At 35.2% G+C, this 26,301-nt stretch overlaps 2 protein-coding genes across 6 annotated transcripts in view; one reads left to right on the forward strand and one right to left on the reverse strand.

Moving 5' to 3' along the window:
• Positions 1-8,069, reverse strand: part of Lrrtm3 (leucine rich repeat transmembrane neuronal 3) — a 170,964-nt gene extending 162,895 nt beyond the window's left edge. The window contains exons 1-2 of the mRNA XM_046419855.2: positions 7,502-8,069; positions 5,649-7,180 (exon numbers count right to left, since the gene is read on the reverse strand). Of these exons, the coding sequence (XP_046275811.1) occupies positions 5,649-7,180; positions 7,502-7,505 (1,536 nt within the window). The 5' untranslated portion in view covers positions 7,506-8,069. The remainder of the gene's footprint in view (positions 1-5,648; positions 7,181-7,501) is intronic.
• The window catches only part of Ctnna3 (catenin alpha 3), a 1,743,363-nt gene that overhangs the window by 747,518 nt on the left and 969,544 nt on the right, over positions 1-26,301 (forward strand). The gene's annotated exons all lie outside the window — the stretch shown is intronic.

A 26,301-nucleotide genomic window follows, 5' to 3' on the forward strand; every position in this document is an offset into this window, starting at 1 on the left:
AGGAAAGAAATAAAGGAAACTTTTCTCAGGAGGAGCAGGAGTTCCTAAAAATAATAAGAAAGTGGACAATTGTCAAGAAGTTATTAATTTTCATTACAAAATTTGCTGAAAAGTATAAAATAGAAACTCTTTCTCCCTTCTGCCATAAAATGGATTACTATTGTGCATGGAAGTTTTGTTGTTAGAAAATATAGTTGTAAAATTGATCGTCTCTGCTTGTTGCCCAGATACTCCTGTTGTCTGTGAGTTCCTGGAATGCTTCTCACATGTTCAGGAATCCTAACTCAAGAATATCCATCCATCAGCACCTGAAGTTTAAACAGCATAAAATTCACAAATGTTTCTTCTCCTGAAAAAACTAGCATTCTCTCTCTGCTTTCTTGAGATGTCATAGAAACTCAACTTTCAAAGAGAAACAGTTTGTATCTACTTAAATTATAAGAATGTTGGAAGTACACCTGTTACTTCTTACTTGGAAATACTAGTTTACATCCAATGAAGAGAGATTTGTAATTACATGGGTCATTTTTTGATGAGTTAAGTATTTAATTTGCATAAGTAAAACGTTATTTATAAAAGAACACTGCTCTACTTTATGCTTTTTGAAAACTTCAGTGATTTTCAATGATTGTAATTGACAAAGTCAATAGTAGTTTCTATACTAGGAGGTCTTGGGAGGTAGGTGTGGGAGAAAAACAACAGAGAGGTAACATCATGTGATTGATATCTGAAATGTGTGCTAATCCCATACAACATGTATGGGAGCAATTACCTTTCTGTTCAATAATGATGTCATATTGTCATGTAAACAATTATATAGTAAATGTCAACAAGAACTGAAAATAGTGATACTAGAGAGGGGACAGACAAACTTCTGCTCGATGGAAAGCCCTGGCTATATTGACGAGATTTGGGGACACCACTGGTATATGGGTTTAGTTTGAGAAGTTTTTTTCTTTGTTCTCTGGTTTATGTCCTTATATCTACCATTCACTGGGATCACTATTGATAAAATGTAACACTCAGATAATATAAGATGGAAGAATCTGTGTCCATATGGAAACCAAAGATGAAAGATAAGTTCTAGATTCATAGATATGGGCTTCTGTAACATAGAGTTATTGATTTCTTTTTGACTCATTGTCAAAAAGATATTTAACAAGTGTCTGAGAAGTTTGAATTTAGCTCTTAATTTCTGAGGTCCATATTCTTCTACAAGACATGACCATGATTATCTTCCTCAATGAAATAGAATTACTTTTTATTTATATTTTTTCTGCAACTATCCAAAATTACCAATGGTTTTGGCAGCTGGAAAAATTACATAGACTCTTATGATTGGGAAAACACTTTCACCTGTGTATTTTTAGAGTTAATTTTCAACAGTTATTTAATAAACACTATTTAAGGTCCATGCATTCCATTGCTCTTGTAACATTTGTCATTCGCATTTACTGATATTATTTTTCATTCTCATAGTCTGTCCCATCTGTCTCTGATTTTTAATGTAGGTAGCAAAGAGATCACAAGAATAGGAAGCTCCATGGTTTTGCTTCAGATCTAGTTTCTAATGAGAACCCTGGGAGAAAGGGGATAAAAGAACCCACACAGTTTCTGAATTTTTTATTTCTCATGGCTCAATTTTCACTTGTCACATCTGGAACTTATTTTGTCTTAAGCCTAATGCTTGTTTCTGATGCTAGTCTAATCCTCACTTTGAATAAACTATTTGAGTTCTCATCTTGGTAAATGTCAAAGGAAGGGAAGATATTCCGTGCACCTACAGCATCCTAAAAACCCTTGCCAAATTCATGAATCTGACTCTGCATTATCCTTCCCCAGAAGGAGAGCATAATTTCATTATCCATGAATCATCACCTCTTAGACTGTAACATCATTGTCAAAGAGCCTAATAGAACCAGTGTTCAGCTGGCTGCAAAGGGGGAGGGAGGAAGAAAGCACGGGGCAAAGCACGGGTCACTGGCACGGGTCAGCAAATTGGAGAGTTCTAAAGCAAAAAAAAGGGGAGGCCCCTCTCCCTTGATAGCTCTTATATCTTCTGACCAGTAAGTAATTGATGCTGATTCTTTTAATATTAAATACTGAAATTTATTTTCCCCAACCTTAATTACAATATGTGTTTCAATGTCCTGCCAATGGATTAACACACTTAATTAAAATATCAGACTATTTGACCAATTTTGATGCATATAAACACTTAAAAATATTTCTTATCGATTTTTATTGTATTACTATTTGCTTTACATCTTTGGCACCTACTTCTAGTCCCTCAGAACCTGTTTTATGGCCTACTTCCTAGCATTACTAAAAATGTCACTAAGTAATATATAAAAAATTACACAATAGCTGTATTTCCCAGGAGAATGAACTAAGTGAAATTCAAATCTGATGAACAGATCAAAAGTACACGTTGTAAACAACGTTTACAAAGAGATTCAGAATTAAAAGCTAAAATGTGTTTGAATGGCTGTGGTTATTCTAATCAGCCACTAGAGGTCATTGCTACTCCACAGAAATACAGTTTATTGCCTGTGTCTATTTAGGTAGTTGACTCACCAAATCAAGTAAAAGATAGTTTAAATTCTTTGAAAAGATGTAATATTAACATCCTTGGAAAATACAAACTCATTGAAAATGAATATATCTTGCATTGGTATTGCTTAGAATACTGCAGCACTGGGACTATTTCCTCCACGCTGCAGTACCACTGTGCATACTGAGGCTAATAAAAATGGAAAAAACCCACATGCTGTTCAAAGACACTAAACTCCATTTTCTTTCTGTTTTGAATCTACTCTGCATTGATCCATCTCTGTTACAGAGTTCAACAGGTTAGGTTGTTTCACTGTTGTCACCTGACTGAGATCAGATATTTCATGTAAATTTGCACTAGAAAAAATGAATACCAATTATATTTCTCTAACAGGCAGTGAGTTTCAAATACTTATGAAAATAGATTTATGCCATGTAGTACAGAAAGTGCCATGGAGTACAGGTGAGGGCAACAACTTCTAATCAGGATAATATTTGCCATCCAGTTTTGTTAAATTTAACAATAGTGAAGTAATAATTGTCTAGCCTACTAGATTTTTATATTTGTTCTTGGCAGATACTGAGAATTAGAGAAGCTTCATTTCTGAGTTGGGGAAGGGAGTGAGAAAGAACTTTTTCTTGTAATTTCATGTTCCAAATAAAACCATGTTTTACCTTCAAAGAAATTCTGTTTTCTTATCTAGTATATTTATAAGTAAAGTTAGGCATTAAAAAATGACCAGCCTTCAAAATGTTGGTCATTCATTTAATGTTAAATCACAATTTACATACCAAGTGGCTTTAAGATTTAGAAATACTTTTCAATACAGCAAACATTTTGTATATACTAGTAGCACCACAGAATCAATAATTTGAAAGAATTAAAAAAATATAACTATACCTTGCCTAAATATATTTGGTATCCATCACAAATGAGGGAAAGTTCAAGTCAAAGAATAAAAATGGGTTTTTTTCCACTTTAACACTGCATTTAATTAATACAATCAACTTTAGTACAGATAAAAATGAGGCTGACCAAAGAAAATTTCTTTTTCAGATGGAATATGTATTTACTGACACTTCATAAAAAATGTAAAATTACAACTTTAGTGAAAAACATCACAGTAAGATCAGTCATCCAGTTCATATTACTGTAAGGAAGTATCTGCATTATTAATCAATTGGGAATATATGACTATTTGTCATTATTATATACTCAACAATTATTTATGGGTAAACATTGTGACTAAGATGCTTTTCTGAACTGGTATTTATTTTAAGGTTTAGCCAAACTCAAAGAACCTAGAGAAATCTATTTTGGCATTTTTTTCTTTATTGCTTATAAAAGCATGATTTTAATAATTTTTCTTCCTTGCAAGTATATTTCATGGTGACTTGCCCAGATCTTTCCTCTCATCCTATGAAAAAACCACCAAACTATATAAAAATGTTGGTAAAAATAGCCATTCACTTTTTTCTTTTTTGATGCAGCAATTCTGTTTTGAAAGAACAGGGACATGGTTAAATATGTAAGGCTTGGTGAGTCAAATTAAATGAAACAGCCTCAATGTAGTAATTCCTAATTTTTGCTCCTATAATAAAACTGTTCATTTTGGAAGACAAAAGAGAATATAGGCTAAAGATATTTTTTTTCTAAAATCTCAATGGACTGTAGTTCATGTTACTTAAATACAGAGGCTATGATATTTGTGCTGCAGTCAATAAACTTTCACCAACGACATAAAAACATGCATGTAGCTTGCAGATTGCCAACAGGGTCTATACAGAATTGTACTGATGGATGAGTTTACAATACAGATGAACACAGGGACACAATAATGTCAACAACAGCAAAGCAAAAGAGAAATATCATAGTGTTGGTCTTTTCCCCCTGAAAATTTATTTTATACATTTATTAAGGTGTTATCATAGTCCTCATTTTTAATGAGGCTGTTGGTAGAAAGCATGTCTTTTGGAATATGTTCTCTTTTACACATCTGAATGAAGTGTCAGTCATTAGGGAGAACTGGTGTGTGCAGGACACATCTTGAAACAATACAGGACACTCTGACAAATCCTGAACAGAAGAACAGCAAGGAGCTAATGATTCCATTAATTACATTGGGGTCTTTGAAAAAGCTGGAGAGAAATTCTGGTGAGGTCCCAGCCACAAGCACATAGCAAGACTGCTTCCCATTTGCAAATCTTATCTCTGAAAACTCCCTCATGTGAGAAGCCACAAAGAAATCTATATCCTCAAATATGCCTATTTAATTTTTTGGCTATTTAATCAACTTATTTAGGAAATACACATGTCTGTAGAAGAAACTTACAGTGAAACCTCTTGTCTGCTTTTACAGGGATGGGTTTCAGAGATAAGCCCTAAAGTCTATAACTTTGTGTTTTAATCATCTTCTCACATTTTGCAGTGACTACTTACAGTATTTTAACCCTTCAACACTTCTCCCTTGTGCTTGCCTTATTGTAACTTAGATATCTCTGGAAACTGTTCATGGTGCTGCTTTAACCCAGCACCATCTTTTGATAGTTTCCTGCAATTTTCTTTTTAAGGCAGGAATTATTTTAATGGCTCTGTCTCTAAAATGTTTCTATAATCAAGTCATCTCCTAGAATCGGTTCAGGCTCTGAGTGCCTGAGATTATTCATCTTTTTCTTTGATTTGCCAACAAACTGCAAACCTTCTAGAGCTACAGATTTGATCCTCCCAGAAGGAGAATACATCAGATGTGGGAGATTACTTATGAAAGAAGTTTTCTTTTTTTTTCCTGAAAACAAGTGCAACGTTAATGGAATCAATAAAGGGTCTTATACAATAGGCATTATATTAAACCAGAGCTCAAGCTTCACATTGATTGTGGTATTTAAATTTCAATGGGTTGATTATGTATGAGAGGAAAATGACCAGTATTATGAATGCACTCAGGACAGGGAAGGACCTTGCCAGCACAGTGAGAGGGAGAGGGGAAGGGAGGGGAGGGGGGGTACCGTGTTGCCTTTATAGTCACCGGAGTTCAATAAAGCACCACTTATTTCCCAGCTTTTAAGAGCGTTTTTTTTATCACAATGGTTCATACCTCACACTCCCTGGAGCCTGATTTGTTATAGGTGCAGGGTCCTGTCCCGTTCAGCAGCATCTCGCTGGTTTCCGTGTTGGTGGGTTTATAATCTACATAAAATTCCTGGGTGCTGGGAGTCATTTGCTTTAGTGACTGCCTTTTCTTTTTCCTGTGCCTTCGCATGAGGGAGCGCTGCTGCAGCTGTTTCATGCTTGCAGGGTACCGCTTCCATGACACGTAGATAACAAGCAGGATGACGAGCACGGACAGGAAAAGGGCCACGCTCCCTGCGATGATTTTATGGAAAGAGATGTGCTCCGTGTCAGCATCGGTCTCTGGGCCTGGCTCTGTCGCTCCCACCGTGGGGGGCAGAGGGGGCTTGCTCTCATGCTTTGGTCTGGGGAGCTTGGGCTTAAACGTTGGTTTGGGGAGAGCCCTGGCCAGATCAAACCTCTCCGTGGTGCTTTTGCCACAGATGCTGTAGTTCTTCACTGCATCGATCACGTTTACTCCTTGCAGCTCTTTGGGACTGGCACAGATTATTGTATTCTCCCTCAGACCTTTAAAACTTTTCAGCCAATTTACCAGGGAACAAATATTTCTGCTGCATTCCCATATATTCCCGGCAAGACTGATGTCATTGAGTGATATCCAAGAATCCAAAATCTCTTGACCAATAAATGTGAGCTTGTTGGAATCCAGATTGAGGCGCTGCAGATTTGGGACACACTGGAAAACACTAGGTCCACTGAAAGCTTCGATCTCATTGCCTGACAGATCAAGCCTTTGTAATGAGCTCCAGGTCCAGGACATGGTCTGTCCTATGACACTGATTTTATTCCACTGCAAATAAAGGTTCTGAAGGCTCACCAACCTTGGGAAAAGGGCCAGGTTGAGCTTGGAAAATTGATTGTGCTCCAGGTGAAGTTCTTTGAGTCTGATCATGCCAGCAAAGACATTTCTGGCTAAACTTCGGATCCTGTTATATCCCAGGTCCAAAAGTTCCAGGTTGCGGCAGTCTTGGAATATTCGCACAGGAATGGTTCTCAGGGAGTTAGACCGTAAGTGTAAACTGAGCAGCTTCCGCAAGCCTCGAAACTGTTCAGATCCCAGAGAATGCAGCTGATTATAGGACAGATCCAAGTTCCGTAAATTGGTCACAGGTCTGAAGGTATTGTTAAGAAAATAGGAGATTCTGTTGGAACTCAGAATCAACTCTTTGAGTCTGCGTATTCCATTAAAAGCATTCTCGTCAATATTGCTGATATGGTTATGGTCAAGGTATAGCCAGGTGAGCTGGTTAAGCCCTTTAAATTGATTATACTTAAGTTTTTGAAGGCTGTTATATCGAAGGGACAAACCTAAGCAACCAGCAGATATACTTGAGGGTATCTCCTGTAATTTCTGAGATTCACAATATACCATTTTGCCTTCACACCTACAGCCCTTAGGGCATCCTCGTTCAGCAGAAGAAAGCATTGTCAGTAAGACAGTGGGGGCTATAACCAGTGCTACAGCTGATCCGCTCAGTAGCCTAATTACATTGAAACCTGGAAATAAAAACAACTTAGAAAAGTTATCCCCCCAAAAAAGAATTCATTTTTTTAATCAAGCAAAAATAGGCATCTATTTTCATTTTCAGAAATTCAAATCTAGATAACAACATTTAACATTAAATATCATCTCTTTGCAATTGAAAGAGATTGTGTTTTTTGTTTTAAATAGTTAAGCAAGAAATGTGTCCACTAAGCAATTGAATCTTTAGTCTTAGAGCAGAACAAGGTAATCTCTAACATAATTAAGACAGAATTATTACATATACTAGAGGACTTTTTTTAAAAGAAGGAAAGAAGAAAAATGTCAAAACATACCCATCCTTTGTATTGTTCAAAGGTCGTCCTTAGGTCCTTTGCTTTGGCTTAGGGGGCCACTTGCATGACAGCCCCTGTCAGCTGCACTGTAGTGAGTCAGGGCTCGCTGACACCCAGGAAGAAAAATTGGACCCCTTGGGAGATGGACCGATTTTGGAACATAATTCTTTGCCAGCCACGCAGAACACTCCAAGAACAAATAAATCCCAACACCGCATTCGCAGCAAAACATCAAAATCTTCCTAGGTAATAGGATCTTCATGGATATTACGTTTTTGCATCTTTACAGTTTTTTTTTTTTTCTCTCTTGGGGGGGGGGGGGTTACAGAACTGGCTTCTACAATTTCTTCTTATCAGAAAGCTTGATGTATTCCTCCAGGCAACGTGGGGCTACCTGAGGTGCCACATCTGTATTCCATAGCCCAGCAGTTCCCGTGGTGAGCACCCAGTTCAGCCACAGAGCTACGAAGGAGCCCACAAGGCAGGAGAGCCCCGTACAGCGCACACGCTCAGCTCACTTCTGCAGACTGTCATTCTGAAAGCTGCTCGGACTGTTGCTTTGGTTTCAGTGAATGCAGTCTTATGTAAAGCTGCCCCCAGTGGTGAAGAACATTATGGGCATGTGCAGAAATGTCTCTCTTTTATCTTGCAAATGAGCAGGCTCTCTGCTGGAAAATGAATGATTCTTTTGGGTGGCTCAATAAGAACTGAATGGTCACCATAATCAATAACTAGCAACAATTTCTGTGATTTCCAAGTCTTGTTTTACAATTTGGCAACGTCTTTATTGTCTGCGTCTGCTTAATCACTAAACATGTGCAGCCCAGAGTTTTTCTGAGCTTGACATTAAGTTCACAGACCGAATGTCAATTTTTCTTAACCTCAACATAGGCTTTGAACTGAAATTTATAAAATGAATTATTGAGCTTTTCAAGAGCAACATTAACTGCATGCCCACTTGACCTCTTGGAGTCACAGTGATTATGTTATGCAAGGTGTCTCAAGATGCTAAAACACATGCATTTTGAAACAGAGGAGATGACTAATGACATATGAATGAATGAATCAAATGGCCTTTCTGGTTTTCCCTACAAAAGACTGGTTTAATGGCTTATAGTTTTGTTTGTTGTTTTTGTTGCTGTGATATTTTTAATTAAAAGAAAAATGAACCATGTTTATTGCTAATATAAGAATCAAGACATCATTTGGCTCATAGTTTATTGATGCTGCTATTTATTACACTTATAATATTTATTGAATACATTCTGAGTATCTTAAATGGGCCATCTTACTTGTTCTTTCAACATTGTATGATGTAGGTCCTATTATAACCTTCATTTGGAAGGTGAAGAAACTAGGACTTGAAGAGGTCACTTGCTCAAGGCCTTAAAGCGAACAAATGGTACAGCCGAAATTCAGAATCAAGTTAGTCTTATGCTTGATTCACTAGCCACTAGATGATCTTGTTCATCAACATTGTTATGGTCATTTTAGAACATGAATCAAGTGAAAATAAGAAAGAACAGTGGGGACAAGGAAGTTGTAATCAACATTCTTGTTTCCTAGAAAGGACTATGTAAACTTCTTTGGTCTGAGGTTCCTAAAAACATATTATAAAAACGAAGGAGGAACAGGTTAGTCTATTGATTAATTAGAGTACAGATTTTGGCACTAAGATTCTAATCCTGATTACAGTTTATCAGCCATGTAAATCTAAACAGACTGTTTATATTCTCAATGTCTCAGTTTTTCATCTGTAAAATGGGCATGGTAACCAAATCACAATTCATAGACAAGTTTTAAAGATCAAGTCATCCAAATATGTGTATAATACTTAGAATAGAGTTTAAGCACATAAAAATCCTGTGATAATTATTTCACAAATACTAACCTTATTGTAGTTTTTCGCATTGCATATTGTTTAGTATTAAATATCAACTATACTGACAGTCATCAACCTTCAAAGAACTACTTTAGCAAATATTGTTTATATTGTATACAATAGATTTACAAGAATCAGTATCTTGCTTTTGATGAGAAAAATTCCCATGTCTCTGACATCTCAACTCTAATGTTAAAATGAATCTTTTGGTTCTATGGATCATAAATAATAATTAATGTTTGAACCTTTTCTACTCAAAAGCAGGACATGGTTAACATCTGTTCCATACTGATAACAATTTTAGTTTAAAATAAATGGTATTTTATAAAAAGGTTGCTTTGTAGTCTATTTTAGGTGAATTGGCTGGAAGCCATTTAGGGGAGCTTTCATTTTCTCCAAGATGAGAAGTTTGATAAAGGGTAGTCATGATAACCAAAAGGGGAGCTATAGATGTAGACAAGAGAAAACTGCAATTCCTCAGGTAGTAAGCTATTAATAGGACAGTAGTCTCAAATGCATCTAAAGCACCCGGAGAGCTTGTTGAAACAGATTTCCCAATCTGTTCCCTAAGATTCTGATTAAGGAAAATGGAAGAGATTTTTTGTTTGTTTGTTTGTTTTGTTTTGTTTTAAAATCAACAATCTTCGAGGGACAAGTACATTTAAGAAACTTACTGCAAATAAAAGATTAAAAATAATAAGCTTTCTCCTAGTAGGAAGAGAGGGTATACAAACTCATGATACTCAAGTGTAAGTACCACAAGGACAAAAACACCTTTTCTACTTCATTTTCTCTAATACTCACAGCAGCACTTGGCACATCATAGATGTTCAATAGATATTTGTCAAATATGTACATTATTATGTGGGAGTTTTCAAGTTCAAGAGATGTACTTTAAACTAGTAATGTAATATTAATCTTACATACATGTTACTGAGCCCAGTAGATTTCCTTCACTGGTGAAACTGGAAACAGTTTTGGAGAAAATAAAAACATATGTGTGAAAATCAAGAAACTCTGAAGTGCTAAAACTTAGAAGATTAGCAGGTGACCTTCACTTTCCTTGGAGACATATCTTTATAGTTAAACCATAAATTTCATGGAAACAGTAAATATGCCTTTGACTATTCTATGGCACAGTACAGAAGGGTAATGTTGAGCCTCTATCATCGAACTCCCAAATAGGGCTTCACAACTTATTTCTTTCAGAGAAGACTAAAGGAAATCATATTTATTTTTAAGTTCTTTGTAATATTTTGGATTCTTTAAAGACTGATTTTTCTCCTTACTCTCCTTCCTTCTCAATGAGAAGCAGTCACTGAGACATGTGTCTTGTCTAATAGCTGCCGAGAGCCGTGCTAGGATGGCTGGAGGACCCCTCAACATTCTACTTATTGTTCATTGTACCTTCCAGTGGTAAGAGTATAGAGGAGTCCCTAAGAATGTATTTCTCTTACTTTGCTTTTTCTGGGACAAACCTTCTTGAATTACTTATGGTAAATAACATTCTCTATTGTGTTATACACTTTGCTCTTAGTTTGGGGGCATTTGTCTGGTACCTTGACTCCTAATCTTGTCTTGCTTCATAGTTTTGACTTCAGGCTCACCCTTTTAGTCTTATAATTGATATTGCCTCTTAATATTGAACTGGTCTTTGTCTTGACAATAATCAGTTGCCATTCTTGGGTTGGGTTGGCCTCTAGGCACTTTGTTTGACCCTGCCTTGGTGCTAATCCTGAAGTGGGTATCAGACCTACCAGGTCTGTCCAGGTTCAAATTAACAAAGGGCCTGAAGATATTATCAATGAGGCTAGTCGAGAAATCCAAAAATGAAATGACACAATTCTAAGCCATACTAAATACTTAAAGCTGCAGAAATTACTCCAAAGATCTAAAGTAGTCTCTCAAAAGAAAGAAAGAAAAAAAATCTAACCCCAAATAACTCATGTTCTAAAAGAGTTAAGTAATTTTCTAGTATGATTTTTAAAGTTTATCTTCCTTTTATTTGTTGACTACAGTAAGCTGATTATTTCTGTCTTGCCTTTCAACAGAAGCAAAATTTTACTATGTATTTAACAACTTCTTTTGCACTTAACATCACATATAGAGGAAAGCCATAAACTACCTGACAAGTTAAATTTCCCCAGTGAATCTAGGGCCTTAATGATTTATACAATCATAAAACATGGCATCAAAGCTGGATGCAGTGGGCTGGTGGTGGTGCATGCCTGTAATCTCAGCTATTTGGGAGGCTAAGGAAGGAGGATGGTGAGTTCACAGCCAGCCTCAGCAATTTAGTGAGGTTCTAAGCAACTCAGTAAGACCCTGTCTCTACATAAAATATAACAAAGGGCTGAGGATGTGGCTCATTAGTTAAGTGCCTCTGAGTTCAATCCCTGGTATCCAAAAATGAAAAAATCTGGATGCAGTGGCACATACATGTATAGCTGTAATCCAAGGTACTCAGGAGGTTGATGAAGGAGATTGCAAATTTGAGGCCAATCTCAGTATTTAGCAAGACTCTGTCTCAAAAAACTAAAAACAAAACAATTAAAAATACATGGTATCGTCTATCTAAACACGTTTTTATTGCACTTATAGTACAATTTTGAATAGCTAAAATATTGTGTTTAGATTGGATAAGTCTAAATAAGTATATAATCCTAAATTTCAATCTATTATGAAACCAAATTGCCAAATATGAAGTTAGAAAAAATGGGATAAAAATGGAATATACTGATATCTTCTGTGGATATCTTCTCAGAATTTTCATCTATTTAACAGATATATAATCTGAATACCCATTATGTACTAGACATTATTCCAAACATTTGAAATACATCAGTGTATAAAATTAAGGTCTATGCTAGGTTGGGGATGTAGCTCAGTGGTAGAGTGCTTGCCAAGGGGTTTGATCTCCAGAACCACAAATAAGTAAATAAAATTAAGTTCTATACCTTTGTAAAACTGACATTCTAAATGAGTAAAATACACAATAAAAATTAAAAAATTGTATATTAATGGGAAGTATATACCACTGGGTAAAAAGAATTAGATTGAGAGTATAAGAAAGAGGTGGGTGGATTTATAAATAGAATGGTTAGCTTCAATAAGAAAGTGACTTAAGGTAGACAAGGTAGTACATGCCTGTAATCCCAGCAGCTTGAGATGCTGAGGCAGGAGGATTTCAAGTTCAAAGCCAGCCTCAGCAAGGGCAAGGCAACTTGGTGAGACTCTGTCTCTAATTAAAATACAAAATAGGACTGGGGATGTGGCTCAGTGGTTGAGTGTCCCTGAATTCAATCTCTGGTAACCGCCCACCCCTCCACACACCCCCCACCCGCCAAGAAAAAAAAAAGTGACTAAAGCAAATTCTTGAAGGAGATGAGCTTGTTAGAGTTAAATTATATATGGAATGGGCATGCAAAGTCCTAAGTTGTAAACAAATCATCTGTTCAATTAATAACAGGAAGGTTAGTGAGTCTCACTAGACTGGAGAGAGCAAGCAGTAGAGTAATTAGAGATGAAGTCAGAACAGTCTTAGGTATCAGGTCATGGAGGGCTTTTTATGCCATTTTAAGAATATTGACTTTATTCTAGAGAAAATGGGTAGACAATTTGAGATTTTGTTCAGAATAAAGATGTAATCAAGTTTATCTATTAAAATGATCACTGCTATGAATGGAATATTTTCATTCTTCCCAAATTCATATATTAAAACCCTAATTTCCAATGTGATAGTATTTGGAGATATGGCCTTTGTGAGGCAGTCAGGTCAGGAGGTTGGAACCCTAGGGATGGGTTAGTAGAATCATAAGGATGAGAAGAGACATGAAAGAGTGTGTTTTCTCTCTCTCTCTCTGCTTTCAACATGTGAGGATAAAGGAAAAGACAGCCCACTGCAAGCTAGAAATCAGGCTTCGTCTTTGGACACTGGTTCTTCCCCCATGTTGATCTTGGACTTTTAAGTCTCTGTAAATATGGTAAATAATTATTTATTGTTTAAACCACCCAGTAAATAGTATTTTTGTGATATCAACCCAAATTGACTAAGACGCTCACTTTTGCTATTGTTGAAATAAACTTAAAAAGGGGGCAAGAATAGATGGATGTAGGGAAGCCATTAAGAGAGTATTGTTCCAATGGAGAACAGAGACAGTAATACTTGGTCCATTGTGGTAGCAGTGAAAGTAGTGAGAAGTGATTAGATTCTGGATATATCTAGATAAAATTAACAGGATTTTTCTAACGGACTATAAGTGAAGATACGAGATAAACAGAGAAATTAAAGATTATGGGCTAAGTAACTGGAAGGTGGCAAAACCAACTCTTTTCATGGATCAAGTTTGAAAAAGATAAAGAGTTCAACATATTTGAATTTTTTTGGGGGGGGGATTTGGCTCTGTTATTCAATTTTATGAGACTTTAATTTTTGAAAACATCTTTTTTATATTAGGCCTCAAAGCATTATGGCATAGTTTTAAATATTTTAAAAAGTTTTTTTGGGGACAGAAAGTGATAAAACTATTAGCAAAATTAGCCCTATACAATAGCAACATGAGTTTTTGTTCAGATGGCTTAGATAGCGTTAAAATCTTTGCATACAGCTTTGAAAGATGATGAAGCTAAAAGCTTTGATAAAAATTGGAAACTGAGAAATTATATAGTGACTAGATATGAGAAAATTTGTTTTCTCCTTTTTTGCTTGTTTGTTTGACTATTTGTTTTGGTACTGGGGATTGAACCTAGAGGCACTTTAGTTCTGAGCTACATCCCCAGTCCTTTTTATTTTTTAAATTTTGAGACAGAGTCTTGCTAAATTACCGATGCTGGCATTGAACTTGTGATCCTCCTGCCTCAGTGGCCTGAGTCATTGGAATTACAGGTGTACATCACCATTGTGGCTTAGACGTGGGAATATTTGGTTAAGCATTCTAGAAAATAAGTTTTGTGAATACAAAATAACTTTCTACAATAACTTAAATAATCTATTCTTTTTCTTTTAGAGAGAGAGAGAGAGAATTTTTTAATATTTATTTTTTTAGTTTTCGATGGACACAACATATTTATTTTATTTTTATGTGGTACTGAGGATCAAACCCAGCACCCCACAAATGCCAGGCGAGCATGCTACCGCTTGAACCACATCCCCAGTCCCAAGAGTCTATTCTTTATTGAATGTTATAATTCAATTATTGAATATTATAATTCAACTTTTTAAATGTTAAATTGACATTTTAGAATATGAAACTGACTCTAGCCAATCTTCTCAGAGTATCAGTGTACTCGTCTGCAAACTGAAACTCATAAAAACTGACCTATGAATCTTTAAGGGTTTTATTTGGTAATAATTTCCATAATTTATATGTAGGTACACTGTAAAATATAATGTGCTACAAAACATTTCTGCAATCAGAGTACCTATGAAAAAATATATATTTTTTATTCTATTTAGGTTCTCTGGTAATGAGACTGGAATGAACACACATCAAGGATCACCAACACAACTAAGGATGAATCACATTTATTATTTAAAAAGTCCTTAGTATTCTCTTTCTTGTAAGATTTTAATACCGCAACTATTTGTTCATTTGTTTGCTTATGTTTTTGTTGGTGCTTGGGATTGAACTACAACCATTTATTATATAGCACATATCATTGAAGTTCAATTTTAACTTATAAATTGCTTTCACCAATAAATGCATTTGATCTAGGTATTGTAAAGAGTTTAATGTTTGTGACCCTATCATAAAATAGGGTTGTTGGAATAGGATTCCCTATTTCTGGATGGATATAATACTCATTAGCATTTCTATATTTGTAATTATATTATATTAGGATCTTCATCAGAGCACTAACACTTCTCTGAAATAGCCTTGATTTCCATCTGCTTGCTTCAAGGGCTCCATTAAAAACCCTGTCTGGTTGCATATGGTTATGAGTGAACATTTCTGAATGAGATAAATGGGTGAAGAATATTCCAGGTCAGACCATTGAAATGGTCTCTCAGTATCTTTCTGGAAAGAGAAAATATTAAATGAATGAGACCTTATAAGATTATCTAACACATCTCCCACCTCCCCACCTCACTTGAAGTTGACATTTACAATCCATTTTCTTAGGTTAGGTTTGATTGTGTTCCTCATTGTCATTTCTTTCAGAGGTATTCTCAAACTGAATTTTAACATAGGGATATCTAGCAGACTCTCAGAATATAGTCCTTATTGACAGACTTCTGAAGACTATAAACTGTATGACTTCATGAAAATAATTTCTTTTCTTTCTTTTTCATTCTTTTGTGGAAATTTAGAAACATAAACAAAAGTAGAAAGAACAGTGTAAAAACATAAAATTCAACATAAAATATTTTGCTGATTTTGTTTCATCTCTCCCCTCACAGCCCTTCCCAGATACATGCACATACTGTTTTCTTTCTGGAGTATCTAAAAAGTAAATCTTCACACCAGTATGCATTTCTCAATTAAATTTGACCATCTAGCATTAATACTAACAAAATTAAAAGTAAGTCCTTAAAGTTGATTTGTTTGAATCAGTACCTAAACAAAGCCCATACATCTCTTTTTGTTTTTTAATGGTATTATTATTATAATTTTTTAGATATTAGGTCATTTAGACTACAGCTTGTTTCATGTTTTGCATTTGGTTGTTTGTCCATCATATCATTTAACTTGCAAAGAGTCAATTTTAATGGCAAATATGTTGAGCAAGAATCCATTCATTCATGTAGGAGAATATCCAGCCCAAATGGATACTATTTGCTCTTGGTAATCATTTGAGATTTGAAGACTTTTTGAGTAAAATGGGATGTAAGAGTGTGAAGGGAAATATGTATTTCTATTTTGTGTCACTTATATTAACAGGGTTAGTCAGCTTTGGGTCACTGTGACTAAAATACATGACATGAACAACTTAGAGAAGGAAAAGTTTATTTTGGACTCACAGTTTCTGAGGTTCAGTCCATTAATCCATGGTCAGCCAACTCCATTCCTCTGGCCTGAGATGAGGAAGAACATCATGGCAGAAAAGGTGTGGCATAAAAAAGCTGTCAGTTCATGGCAGCTAGGAAGCAGAGACAGACAGACAGACAGAAAGTGAGAGGGGGTCCAGAAGAATGAGAAAAGGAGCATGAGGAGCCATGGACAAAATATAATCTCCAAGGGCACACTGCCAGTGACCTACTTTCTTCAGATGCACCCCACCTGCCTACAGTTACCATCTAATAAGCCATTTAAATTATTAACTGGATTAACACACTGCTAAGGTCATAGTTTTCATAATCTAATCACTTCCCCTCTAAACATTCCTGCATTAACATGAGTTTTGTTGGGATACTTCATATCCAAATCATAACAAAGGGAATTCAGTGATGGGTCAAATGACAAGTTTGGGAACATGAAATAATTAGGTGCCATGAATCAGTGTTGTTTTAAAATTTGCATTGCTATAATTTCTGTACTTTTTATCACATTTGTCTTTTTTGCCTATAGCCAACAAAAGTAAAAATTATTTGATGTTGTTCATTGCTGAACAAATCTGTTAATTTGTGAATTGATATAGAGATGTTCTTGCAACAGAGGCTCAAAAAATCCCTATCAAGAGAACAGCAATTAGAATTCATCTGTAGTCATTTATATTGAGAGAAATCACTTTTCTAGCTTTTCATTTAGAACAAATTCCATAAAAGAACATGTGGCACTGGAGTTACACTGCAAAATTTATAGTCCTATGTATATTTCCAAATTTCTTACCATTTCTCACTGTAGAAAAAAGGATTTTCAGAGTAACTATAAAAGCCTTTTAACCAAATTCATATCTTAATATTTGATGCTTTACTTTGTGTGGATGGCTGTACTTTGAATGTAAAGTCAATGTTGTTTAAAAGACATAGTAATAAACACTTTGTTATATTCATCTCACATATATTTTGAAGTAATGAGAATTTTTGAATAAAATTTTGCATTCTATGTTTAATTCATTGCATATGATTGTTTCAGCTGGCTATGCTAGTATATTTTAAAATTTAACTTCCTGGAAAGTATATCAGCATTAACAATTAAATTCCCCAGCCACCAGGTGGGGAAAGATAATAGAAATCTTGATTTTGGTAAAGAGGCTTGTATTCCACAGGGTAGTTCTATTTGTGTTTCTGAAACAAGATGTTTGATGTTTTAAAAAATTTGGGCGACATACTTAAGAGATACTAACCTTCTGAGAGGTAAGAAACCCTTCCTAGGTTTGCAATGTAATCGCACAGAAAAGGACCCTCTGCTTTGTTATACTAAACTAAAATATATCAGGCTGTATCAGGACTCATTTAAGCTGAGCTAAAGAATCCTTCTTTGTTTTGTTAATATTTTGTAGCTGTGGCTATCCCTGGATTTAAAAGGTCTCAGGAGAATGTGGGGGAATGCTTGAGAGATTTTTGTGGCTAACAGCAGAGCCCCCATGTGGCAAAATTGTGATCCAAATAAAAATTGACTTAGTCCCTGGAAGTAAATGCTACAATTCCTTAATCAAAGTAAAATTTCTTTTTCTGTTACTAGGTTACTAATACATTTATTTGCTCAATGAATATATATTAAGATCTTATACTGCTTGGTGCTGGGAATACACTAGTGAATAAGACAAATGCCTACACCAGAGGACTTGCATTCTATTTAATGAGATAGTAAAACTAAACATAGCTATACTACAATGCTGATGAGCAATAAGAACTATGAAGAATAATAATAAGGATAAGAGTAATGACAGTTTGATAGGAAGGTTAGAGAATCCCTTTCTGAGGACTTGTTAGTTATAAGCAAGTAGGAAGCAACTTACATGATATGATCTTTCTTTGATATTTTTGTTGGTACCACTAAAAAGGTGCTGTGAAATACTTGTTTTGTTCCCCCTACTCCTCCCACCCCCAGGCTAAACAATGCTCCAACTCTCTGGACATCCACTGGGTGTCTTACAACTCAAGTAAGACAATAACTATCTGGGATTAATGCAGACTACACGGGTTATTGCCTCAGTTCCATAAAACTGTCCCTCACTTCAGATGCCAACTGAAGTAGGTACTACCAGGTTAACCAGTTTCTGTCTGACTTTGCTATCAACTGGGGGTTCCCAGGAGCCCCCACTCATGTTTGAAATTTGCCATGATGGCTTGCAGAAGAGAGAGAAACATTTACTTATGTTTATAAGTTTATTTTTAAAGTATATGATAAAGGATTTGTATGAAGAGCCAGAGGAAGAGAAAATAGGGTGAGGTCCAGAATGGTCCCAAGTACAGGAGTGTCTGTCACCATGGAATTGGGATGTACCACCTTCCTGTCACATGATTGTGTTTACCAACCTAGAATTTCTCCAAACTTGAGGGACTTTTATTGGAGGCTTTATCATGTAGATTTCATTATTTGCTCATTCTCAGGCTCTTCTTCCCTACACAGAGGATGTGGTTTGAGTTGGAAGTTCCAAGCTTCTTCATGGTTTGATCCTTCCTATGACTAGCCCTCATCCTGAATTTGTCCAGGAGCCCACCAAGAGGTATCTCATTAGAACAAAAAATGCTCCCAGCAGCCCTATCACTCAGAAAATTATAAGAATATGCTAGACTCTTCTAGAAACCGAGGGCAGAGATCATATCTGTATTTCTTTTTATGTTACAACCACCAATACCTTTATGGTGACTTCAGAATTCCACTGCCCACCCTCCCAACATTTCATTCCAAAAGTGAAGATATTATCTTTTTGGAACAAAGAACACATTTGAAAGTTTAAACAGCATTTGAAGAAATTTTAAAGAAAAATTTAAAGAAATTTAGAATACAAAGAATCTAAAGAATAAAAACATTACTCTGAGAATTGCACAAAGTTAACTTTCTTAGATTCAGTTTTCTTGTTAGGGTACCAGGAATATTTGCTCCATCAGATGTGACCCCCACCCCAAAGACTGTTACAGGCCTCATGCAATAAGCCTGATGTTCAAACTGGAGATTCACTCATAAAATAAAAAGAGAAACTTTTCCCCCACCAAGTACCTTCTTACCTCTCCCTCACTGATTTTCTTTCATTTCAAGTAATTTGTTTCCAGGTACCTGTAATGACCGGGTTCTTTTTAGACATTTTCCCACTTACAAACAAATGAGTCTTAATGTAATAGCTGATGATAGCTTACAGTTTTCGCTTTTTCAGTGTATTGCTATTTGATAGTTAAGTCAGAAAATATTAAGGAATCCATAGAAAACTGAATTTTACACACATAGTTTAAGAAGCAAATAAAAAAAGCACTTGTATTGGAAACATTCATCCTTATTCTTTCCCAGCTTTTTCACCAATTACTTTTTTTCAGAACCAGTCACTATTTTAGCTACTACATCCTTCTCCTAATATTTCTAAATTGTATTAATATTTCAATTTCTTGGTGTTATAATACACAATTCCTGATTCCCATGTTCATATGTTATTATTAGGACAGTATTAACTATATTAGCAATAGAAAACAGATGAATGGATAAAGAAAATGTCATATATATATATATATATATATATATATATATATATACACACACACACAGTAGAGTATTACTCAACCATAAAGAAGAATGACTTTATGACATTTGCTAGCAAATGGATGGATCTGGAGACTACCATGCTAAGTGAAGTGAGCCAGTCCCCCAAATCCAAAAGTCAAATGTTTTCTCTGATGTGTGAAAGCTAATCCACCATAGGGAGGGGATGAGGGGAAGAATAGAAGTGCAGTAGACAATGGGGAATGGAGGGAAGGGAGGAGGGATAAGCAAAGGAAAGATAGTGAAATGAATCGGATACAATTCTCCCATGTACTATATATATATATATATAAAAACAGTGAATCCCACCACCATGTACATCCATAAGAATGGAACTCTAACTAGTATAAGATATATTTGATATGTTTCATGCTTGTATAATTATATCAAAATGGATTCTGCTATCATGTATAACCAGAAAGAACCATTGATTTAAAAACAACACAAAACAAACCAAAACAAAACCTTATGAGGACTGTGTAAGCAATGATGCTGCTGGGTCAAGTAGGATACTGGATTATGTTTCCATTCTCATTCAACTTTCATTTTTCTGGAAATTAAGAGTTGTTCCTATTTTCTCTTCCTCTTTCTATTTTACATTGTATAGTTTTAAAAAATTCACGTAATTTTATACCTGATGCTAGTTGTTTGTCTTAGCATTTTAACAGGTTGGTCTGCCTAAATTTTCTAGATACTCAAGCAATGCAGAAAATCCTGTCCCCTTGCAGCCCTTGATTTTTATGCTACAATAGCAAATCATAGCTGTTACCCAAGTACTTCCTTTCACCATTCTTCAGTCTGGCATCTTTAGTTTCTGGATCCAGTATATCCCTTTGCTTAGTTACTATTCAATTTTTTGAACCACTCTTACTGATAGATCCCTAAGAAAAGATGTATGTGAAATAAAGATTTCATACCTGAATTTTCTTTTAGTTTGCCATTACTGATTGCACATAAAAGTCTGGGTTGCAAATATATATATATATATATATTTTTCCTCAGAATGTTTGAGACAATGCCCCACTGTCTTCTCACACCCACCCTTGGTGTTGAGAATCAGACTCTATTATGATTCCCAGACCTTTGTAAAGTATAATCTGATATATTCTCTCTGGAAGTTTTTATTATGCCTTCTGTTCTTGGGTATTTGAAAATTATACAAGTATGTACTTTGGTTTATATCTTTATCCATTCATTGTTGGTTATCCAGTGGACCTTTTAAATCTGGAGTCTTGTGTCTATAAAAACTCTATAAAGTTCTATAAAAACTTATTTTACTTAAAAAAAAAAAAACCTCTCCGTATTTTGTTGTTTTCTTTCTGGAATTCTACAGTTCAGATTTTAGATTTCTTGGATCAGTTCTTTGGCTTTTCTTCCCTATTTTCCCCCTCACCTTTTTTTTTAGGGAGAATCTTTTTTTTAAATGGACGCAACGTCGTGCCTTTATTTATTTATTTTTTTAATGTGGTGCTGAGAATCGAACCCGGGTCCCACCCGTGCTAGGCGAGCGCTCTACCGCTGAGCCACAATCCCAGCCCCTCACCTTATCTTTTAATCTTACTGTTAGGGCGATTTCTCAGATTTGTGCTGCAATATTTTATATACTAAAATTTTAGATCAGATATGAACAAACTATGGCACCACTACCAAATCTAGCAATGGTGCTGCTGGGTCAAGCAGTGCTACAGTGGCAGAGTTGAGGCTCTGAGTCCTGCAAGTTTACAATATTCATTATGTGACTTTTAGAGAAGTGAACTACTGACCTCTACCTTCTCCCAATTTAGGTGATCATATTTGTTAGCTCCAGGAGCTTGTTTTGCTTCTATTTTTGTCCCTTCCTCATAGAATCCTATGTTATTAATATAGATGTGACATCTTTTCTCACTCTGAGGATGTTATTTGGAGTTTTGGAGTAGTATACTGCTTGTTTCAATGTTCCCATTTTCTCAGAGGTAAACCTCCTCGGAGGAAATTTCTCAGAGTTCATTTGACCTATTTTATGTTCCAGTAGAGAAAATGGCCAACCTCCTGCTTGGGACTTATGTACCTGCTGCCAGTGTTCTGAGGGTAAGACAGAGGATGTAACGAAGACCCCAAGATTATTCATACATGCTTATTTCACTCTCTTGTTGTTAAACGCAAGTCTGACTGCTATTCCTACTTGGATTGGGTCTAGGTTCTCAAGTTTGATTTTCCCAGGCAATAAACTCCTTTGCTATGGTAGAAGGAAAGAGTAGTCTTTTGGTTTCCTGGGGCAAAGATGGAAGTCTGGCAGTTGACCAGTCACCATAAAGACTTTAAACTAGTACCCATATTCTTAGTGCTTCTCAGGACTTTTGCAGCTCAATGAAGAGTCCCCCTTTAGTAAGCACTTAATTCTACTTATCTACTGTGTTTTGTATGGTTTCAAAGATTTTGTAGAAATTGTTCATCCATCTTGTCTCCTCATCATCCTCATTTGTATTTATTTATCCTTACATGAGTTTTAAGTGGAAGAGGCAATAAAAGTTGGCAATCAATCTGTCACGTTTCAGATACGAATTTCTCATTATGGATTTCAGGTGATGACGGGTGTGAGGGCAAGATATTGGCAAAGTTGCCAAATAATCTAGGATTGCAGTTCCAAGACAGAAATGGGAGGAAAGGTCTTTAATTGGAAAAAATGTGGTGCTGCTCTTTTTTGTTATCCATCTCTTCCAAACTATCATTATAAGATCTTCGACCGTGTAGACATTTCTTGATGCCATCTTTTAAATCAGAAGGAACTAATAGATATTGTTCTTACAGTCTCGTTGGCTGTATCATTCAATATGGGTGTCCACCATTATTTCACTTATTCTTCTGTGGATTGTGATGAAAATGCTTCCTCATTTGTGCAGTTATTTGTAAACTTTGAATCATCACTTTTGTGAGGTTTCTCTCACATTCTTCTTTTCACCTAGACCAACCTCTTCATTTCTGAAAGTGAGCAGCCCCAAAAATTACTAGAAAAAAAAACTGTTTTAGCAATCTTGCATTTTTTGTGTGCTATATTTTAGTTATGGATTTGAAGGAAATATATTTGGTGAAAATAGGATGATTTTTCAGTCCATTGTGTTTATTGTGAGCTAAATTTTCCATTTTCATATTTTGTATTGATTATGACTGTTTGAAAATTAAAATATTCCAATATCTGTCAATGTACTTAATCCATTGGAGCCCAATGTTTCCTTGGAAGAATGAGTTTGTACTTTCATAATAAGGGTAATAGAGTTTTGTATAAGTATTTTCTTAAAACCAACTATACCTTGAATTGAAATCTGCATGTATTTTTGAATCAAAATTTGTTTTCAATTATTATTATTAATATTTTAGAATTTCCAGATTGAAAAATGTACAATTTTACTACTTTTGAATTTGTATTGATACCTAATAGTAAAAATTTAGAAAAACCTGAACTGGTTATATATCTGTGTGTATGTTTTACCTCTCTGGGATCTAGAGTTTTACAAACAAATTTAATATTTCAAATAGACAGCCATTTATTTATGATCCAAGTTTGTGTCTTCTAATAACCCAGTATAGGCCTCTATTAAAAAAACTGTTAATAGATATCACATAGCCATAGGAAAAAAATTTTTCTATTCATTGGCTATATTTGAGATGAGACTTTCTTTTAAAGGCAACAGCTTACTTCTATTCTCTTTTTCCTCTTTATAGTATTTAGTTATTTTTGATTCAATGTATATAATTTTCAATCTTGGTGTTTTCCTTCTGAGATACTTTAGGCTTTTGCATAGAGAAACCAAAATAATTAAACATGTGATCACTTGTTCAGTCCATTAATTCTGACTATAAATCTTTGTATATTTTCTGGGGATACTTCAAAAACTCTTGAGAGGTTTTACATAATTTCAAGTGGCTTACAAGATTTGCAAGTTAAACTTTGGAAAAGACTGTAGTAATACCAAGTAATAGTGATATAAAGGCTTAAGAGTCTCACAAAATTGTCAAGGATTTTGAGATTATTTTGTACAAGCCACATTTTACAGATCAGAAAACTGAAGCCCATAGAGACAAAGTCACTGGCTCATTTGAAATATGACACAAAAATAGAAACTTTGAATGGAACCCAGATCCTTTAACACTAGTCTATTTCTTATAACTACTGTCTTCTTTAAAGCCAAATAAAAATCTTTGTACTATGTTAAAAAGCAGTAGTGGAAATTATAGATAACTTTTCTGTAGCCTCGTGTAGATTTAGTCAGACAACAAGAAATTTAAAAATCTGTTTTTCTTTTTTTTGATAACAAGGAAATGAAAGCATCTTAAATCAAGCTATTCTTTAAGTTGTTTTCCCTTCCATTATAATAGTAATGTATATTTACTATAAAGCATAGATATCATGGTCTCAGCATTCAGAGGTAATCCCCATTAGTATTTTGGCAACTCTACAACTTTTTCATTAACTTGAATTTGATGCATTGCATTCTTACAGTGGGCAAAATAATTCTTTTAAATTCCTCATACCATTGTAAATTCAGTTTATATAATAGTTTTTATACATGTTAAATAATTCAGATTTACTAAGTCAGTGAAGCATGTAAATTATTGTCTCTAAAAAAGAAAGAAATTGCTGATATTCAGTACATACATCTAGTCTCTCTCCCACATGGCTAATATAGTCTTTTAAAATAGCAAGTTATTCCACTTCTATGGACCAGTTAAAGAGAAAATAAATATTGCTCCCTTCTCTTTTGACATTTGGTGATTCTTCAGTGCAGTGGCTCAAAAGTCAACTCCAGAATGTCTTACCCTCTCCCGAAAACACTATCACAAATTTGGTTACATTAATGTGCTGCTTAAATACCATGAATGGTTCACTGTGGCCTCTATTTAACTAGCATACTCATTCCTATGATACACAAAGCTTCTGATTTGATTCATTGTGTGGTGAGATAATGCCAAACACTTAGACCTCTTACAAAGTAGGAGCCTTATTAGGAAAGCAACTATAATTTCATTCCAGGGCTCTGCCACTCTGCTAATCTCCATTTGTGTAACTTCTCTTGTGCTCACCTCTGTTCTGCCTCAAAGCTCTAGCTTATGCATGATTTTTGTTTCCTACAGAGTTAGTTTGACATATCTTCAATGCCTACACATTACTTCATGACTCTTTTAGCTTCACTTCAAATTAGCTCATTCTTTTGAAACTTTTCAGTTTAAAGTTCTAGAGAAGAAAATCAATTTTTTAAAACCATAAACCTCCTATGTAGCTTGTGAGTTGGTTGTTCTTGGAGGAGCTACATCCTGAGTTCAATCAGTTGTCACGGAGGGTCAAAAATAGTGGTGAAATTGCAGGATCATGTTGTATAAGATTTGCTGATGCTATAGGTTGGGGCCATTGAAAGGCAGTAGATACTTCACTACTGGACCAGCTCTGCCTGTTTGTCATTACTTTCACTCACTATACAATATGCTATGCAACCTACAATACACTCACACTGAAATATTCATCATTCCCTGAGCAAGCCATGTTCTATCAGACCTTGAGTCATTACGTGTGCTGTTGTCCTCTATTATTAGAATAGTCTTCCCCAAGTTTCTATCTGGTGAAATCTTTTAAAAGACTTATCTCAATAATTATATTCTTCATAGGACTTTTGGTGATTTCCTCACATGTGTACATTTCTTATATACTATATACAATACATTGTATTGTAATGTTTATATGTATTTTTCACAGTAGAATATTCCTTAAATTCAGGGATCATGGAATCTCATTCAATTCTCGATTTTTACCCTTAACACAGTATACATACTCAAGATGTGTTTGTTAAAGGGAAAATACCAAGATGATTCAGAGGAAGATACTTCTAATGGCTGTGTCATAATTAACACCCCTTGGAAGGCATACCTGAATATGATTCATAAATCTGTGTTACCCAAGATACAATCAAGTGTAAAGGGAAAGTATGAACTAAGTGGGAAGAACAGACAAGCTTTGGGTTGCTTAGCCAGAGCACTGGTTTACTTTTCACTATTTGCATTCTCTATTTGGCTAAGAGGTGTTGCAGATGGATTTTTATTGCTCTTTTATTTCCTGTCAACCTGAAAAATTCTTCTCTGAGAGCACTTGCATTTGTGTCTGAAGGAAATGACTTCATATCCACAGAAAACAGCTCCTTATTTGGGGTGTTTGTCAATGTGTGCTTGGGCAATTTGGGGACAGACTCCTTATTTGAAGATATTTACTCCTCTGTTCCTTACCCATGGTGTTATCTCAAGTGTGTTAAGTGGGTTTTCATTGAGGACCTTACTTGAATATCTGAAGACCTAAAAATAAAATAAATAAAAGCTTG

Source organism: Marmota monax, unplaced genomic scaffold, assembly GCF_021218885.2.
Source record: "Marmota monax isolate L192 unplaced genomic scaffold, Marmota_monax_Labrador192_F-V1.1 WCK01_AAM20220418_F8-fsc00019, whole genome shotgun sequence".
NCBI lineage: Eukaryota > Metazoa > Chordata > Mammalia > Rodentia > Sciuridae > Marmota > Marmota monax.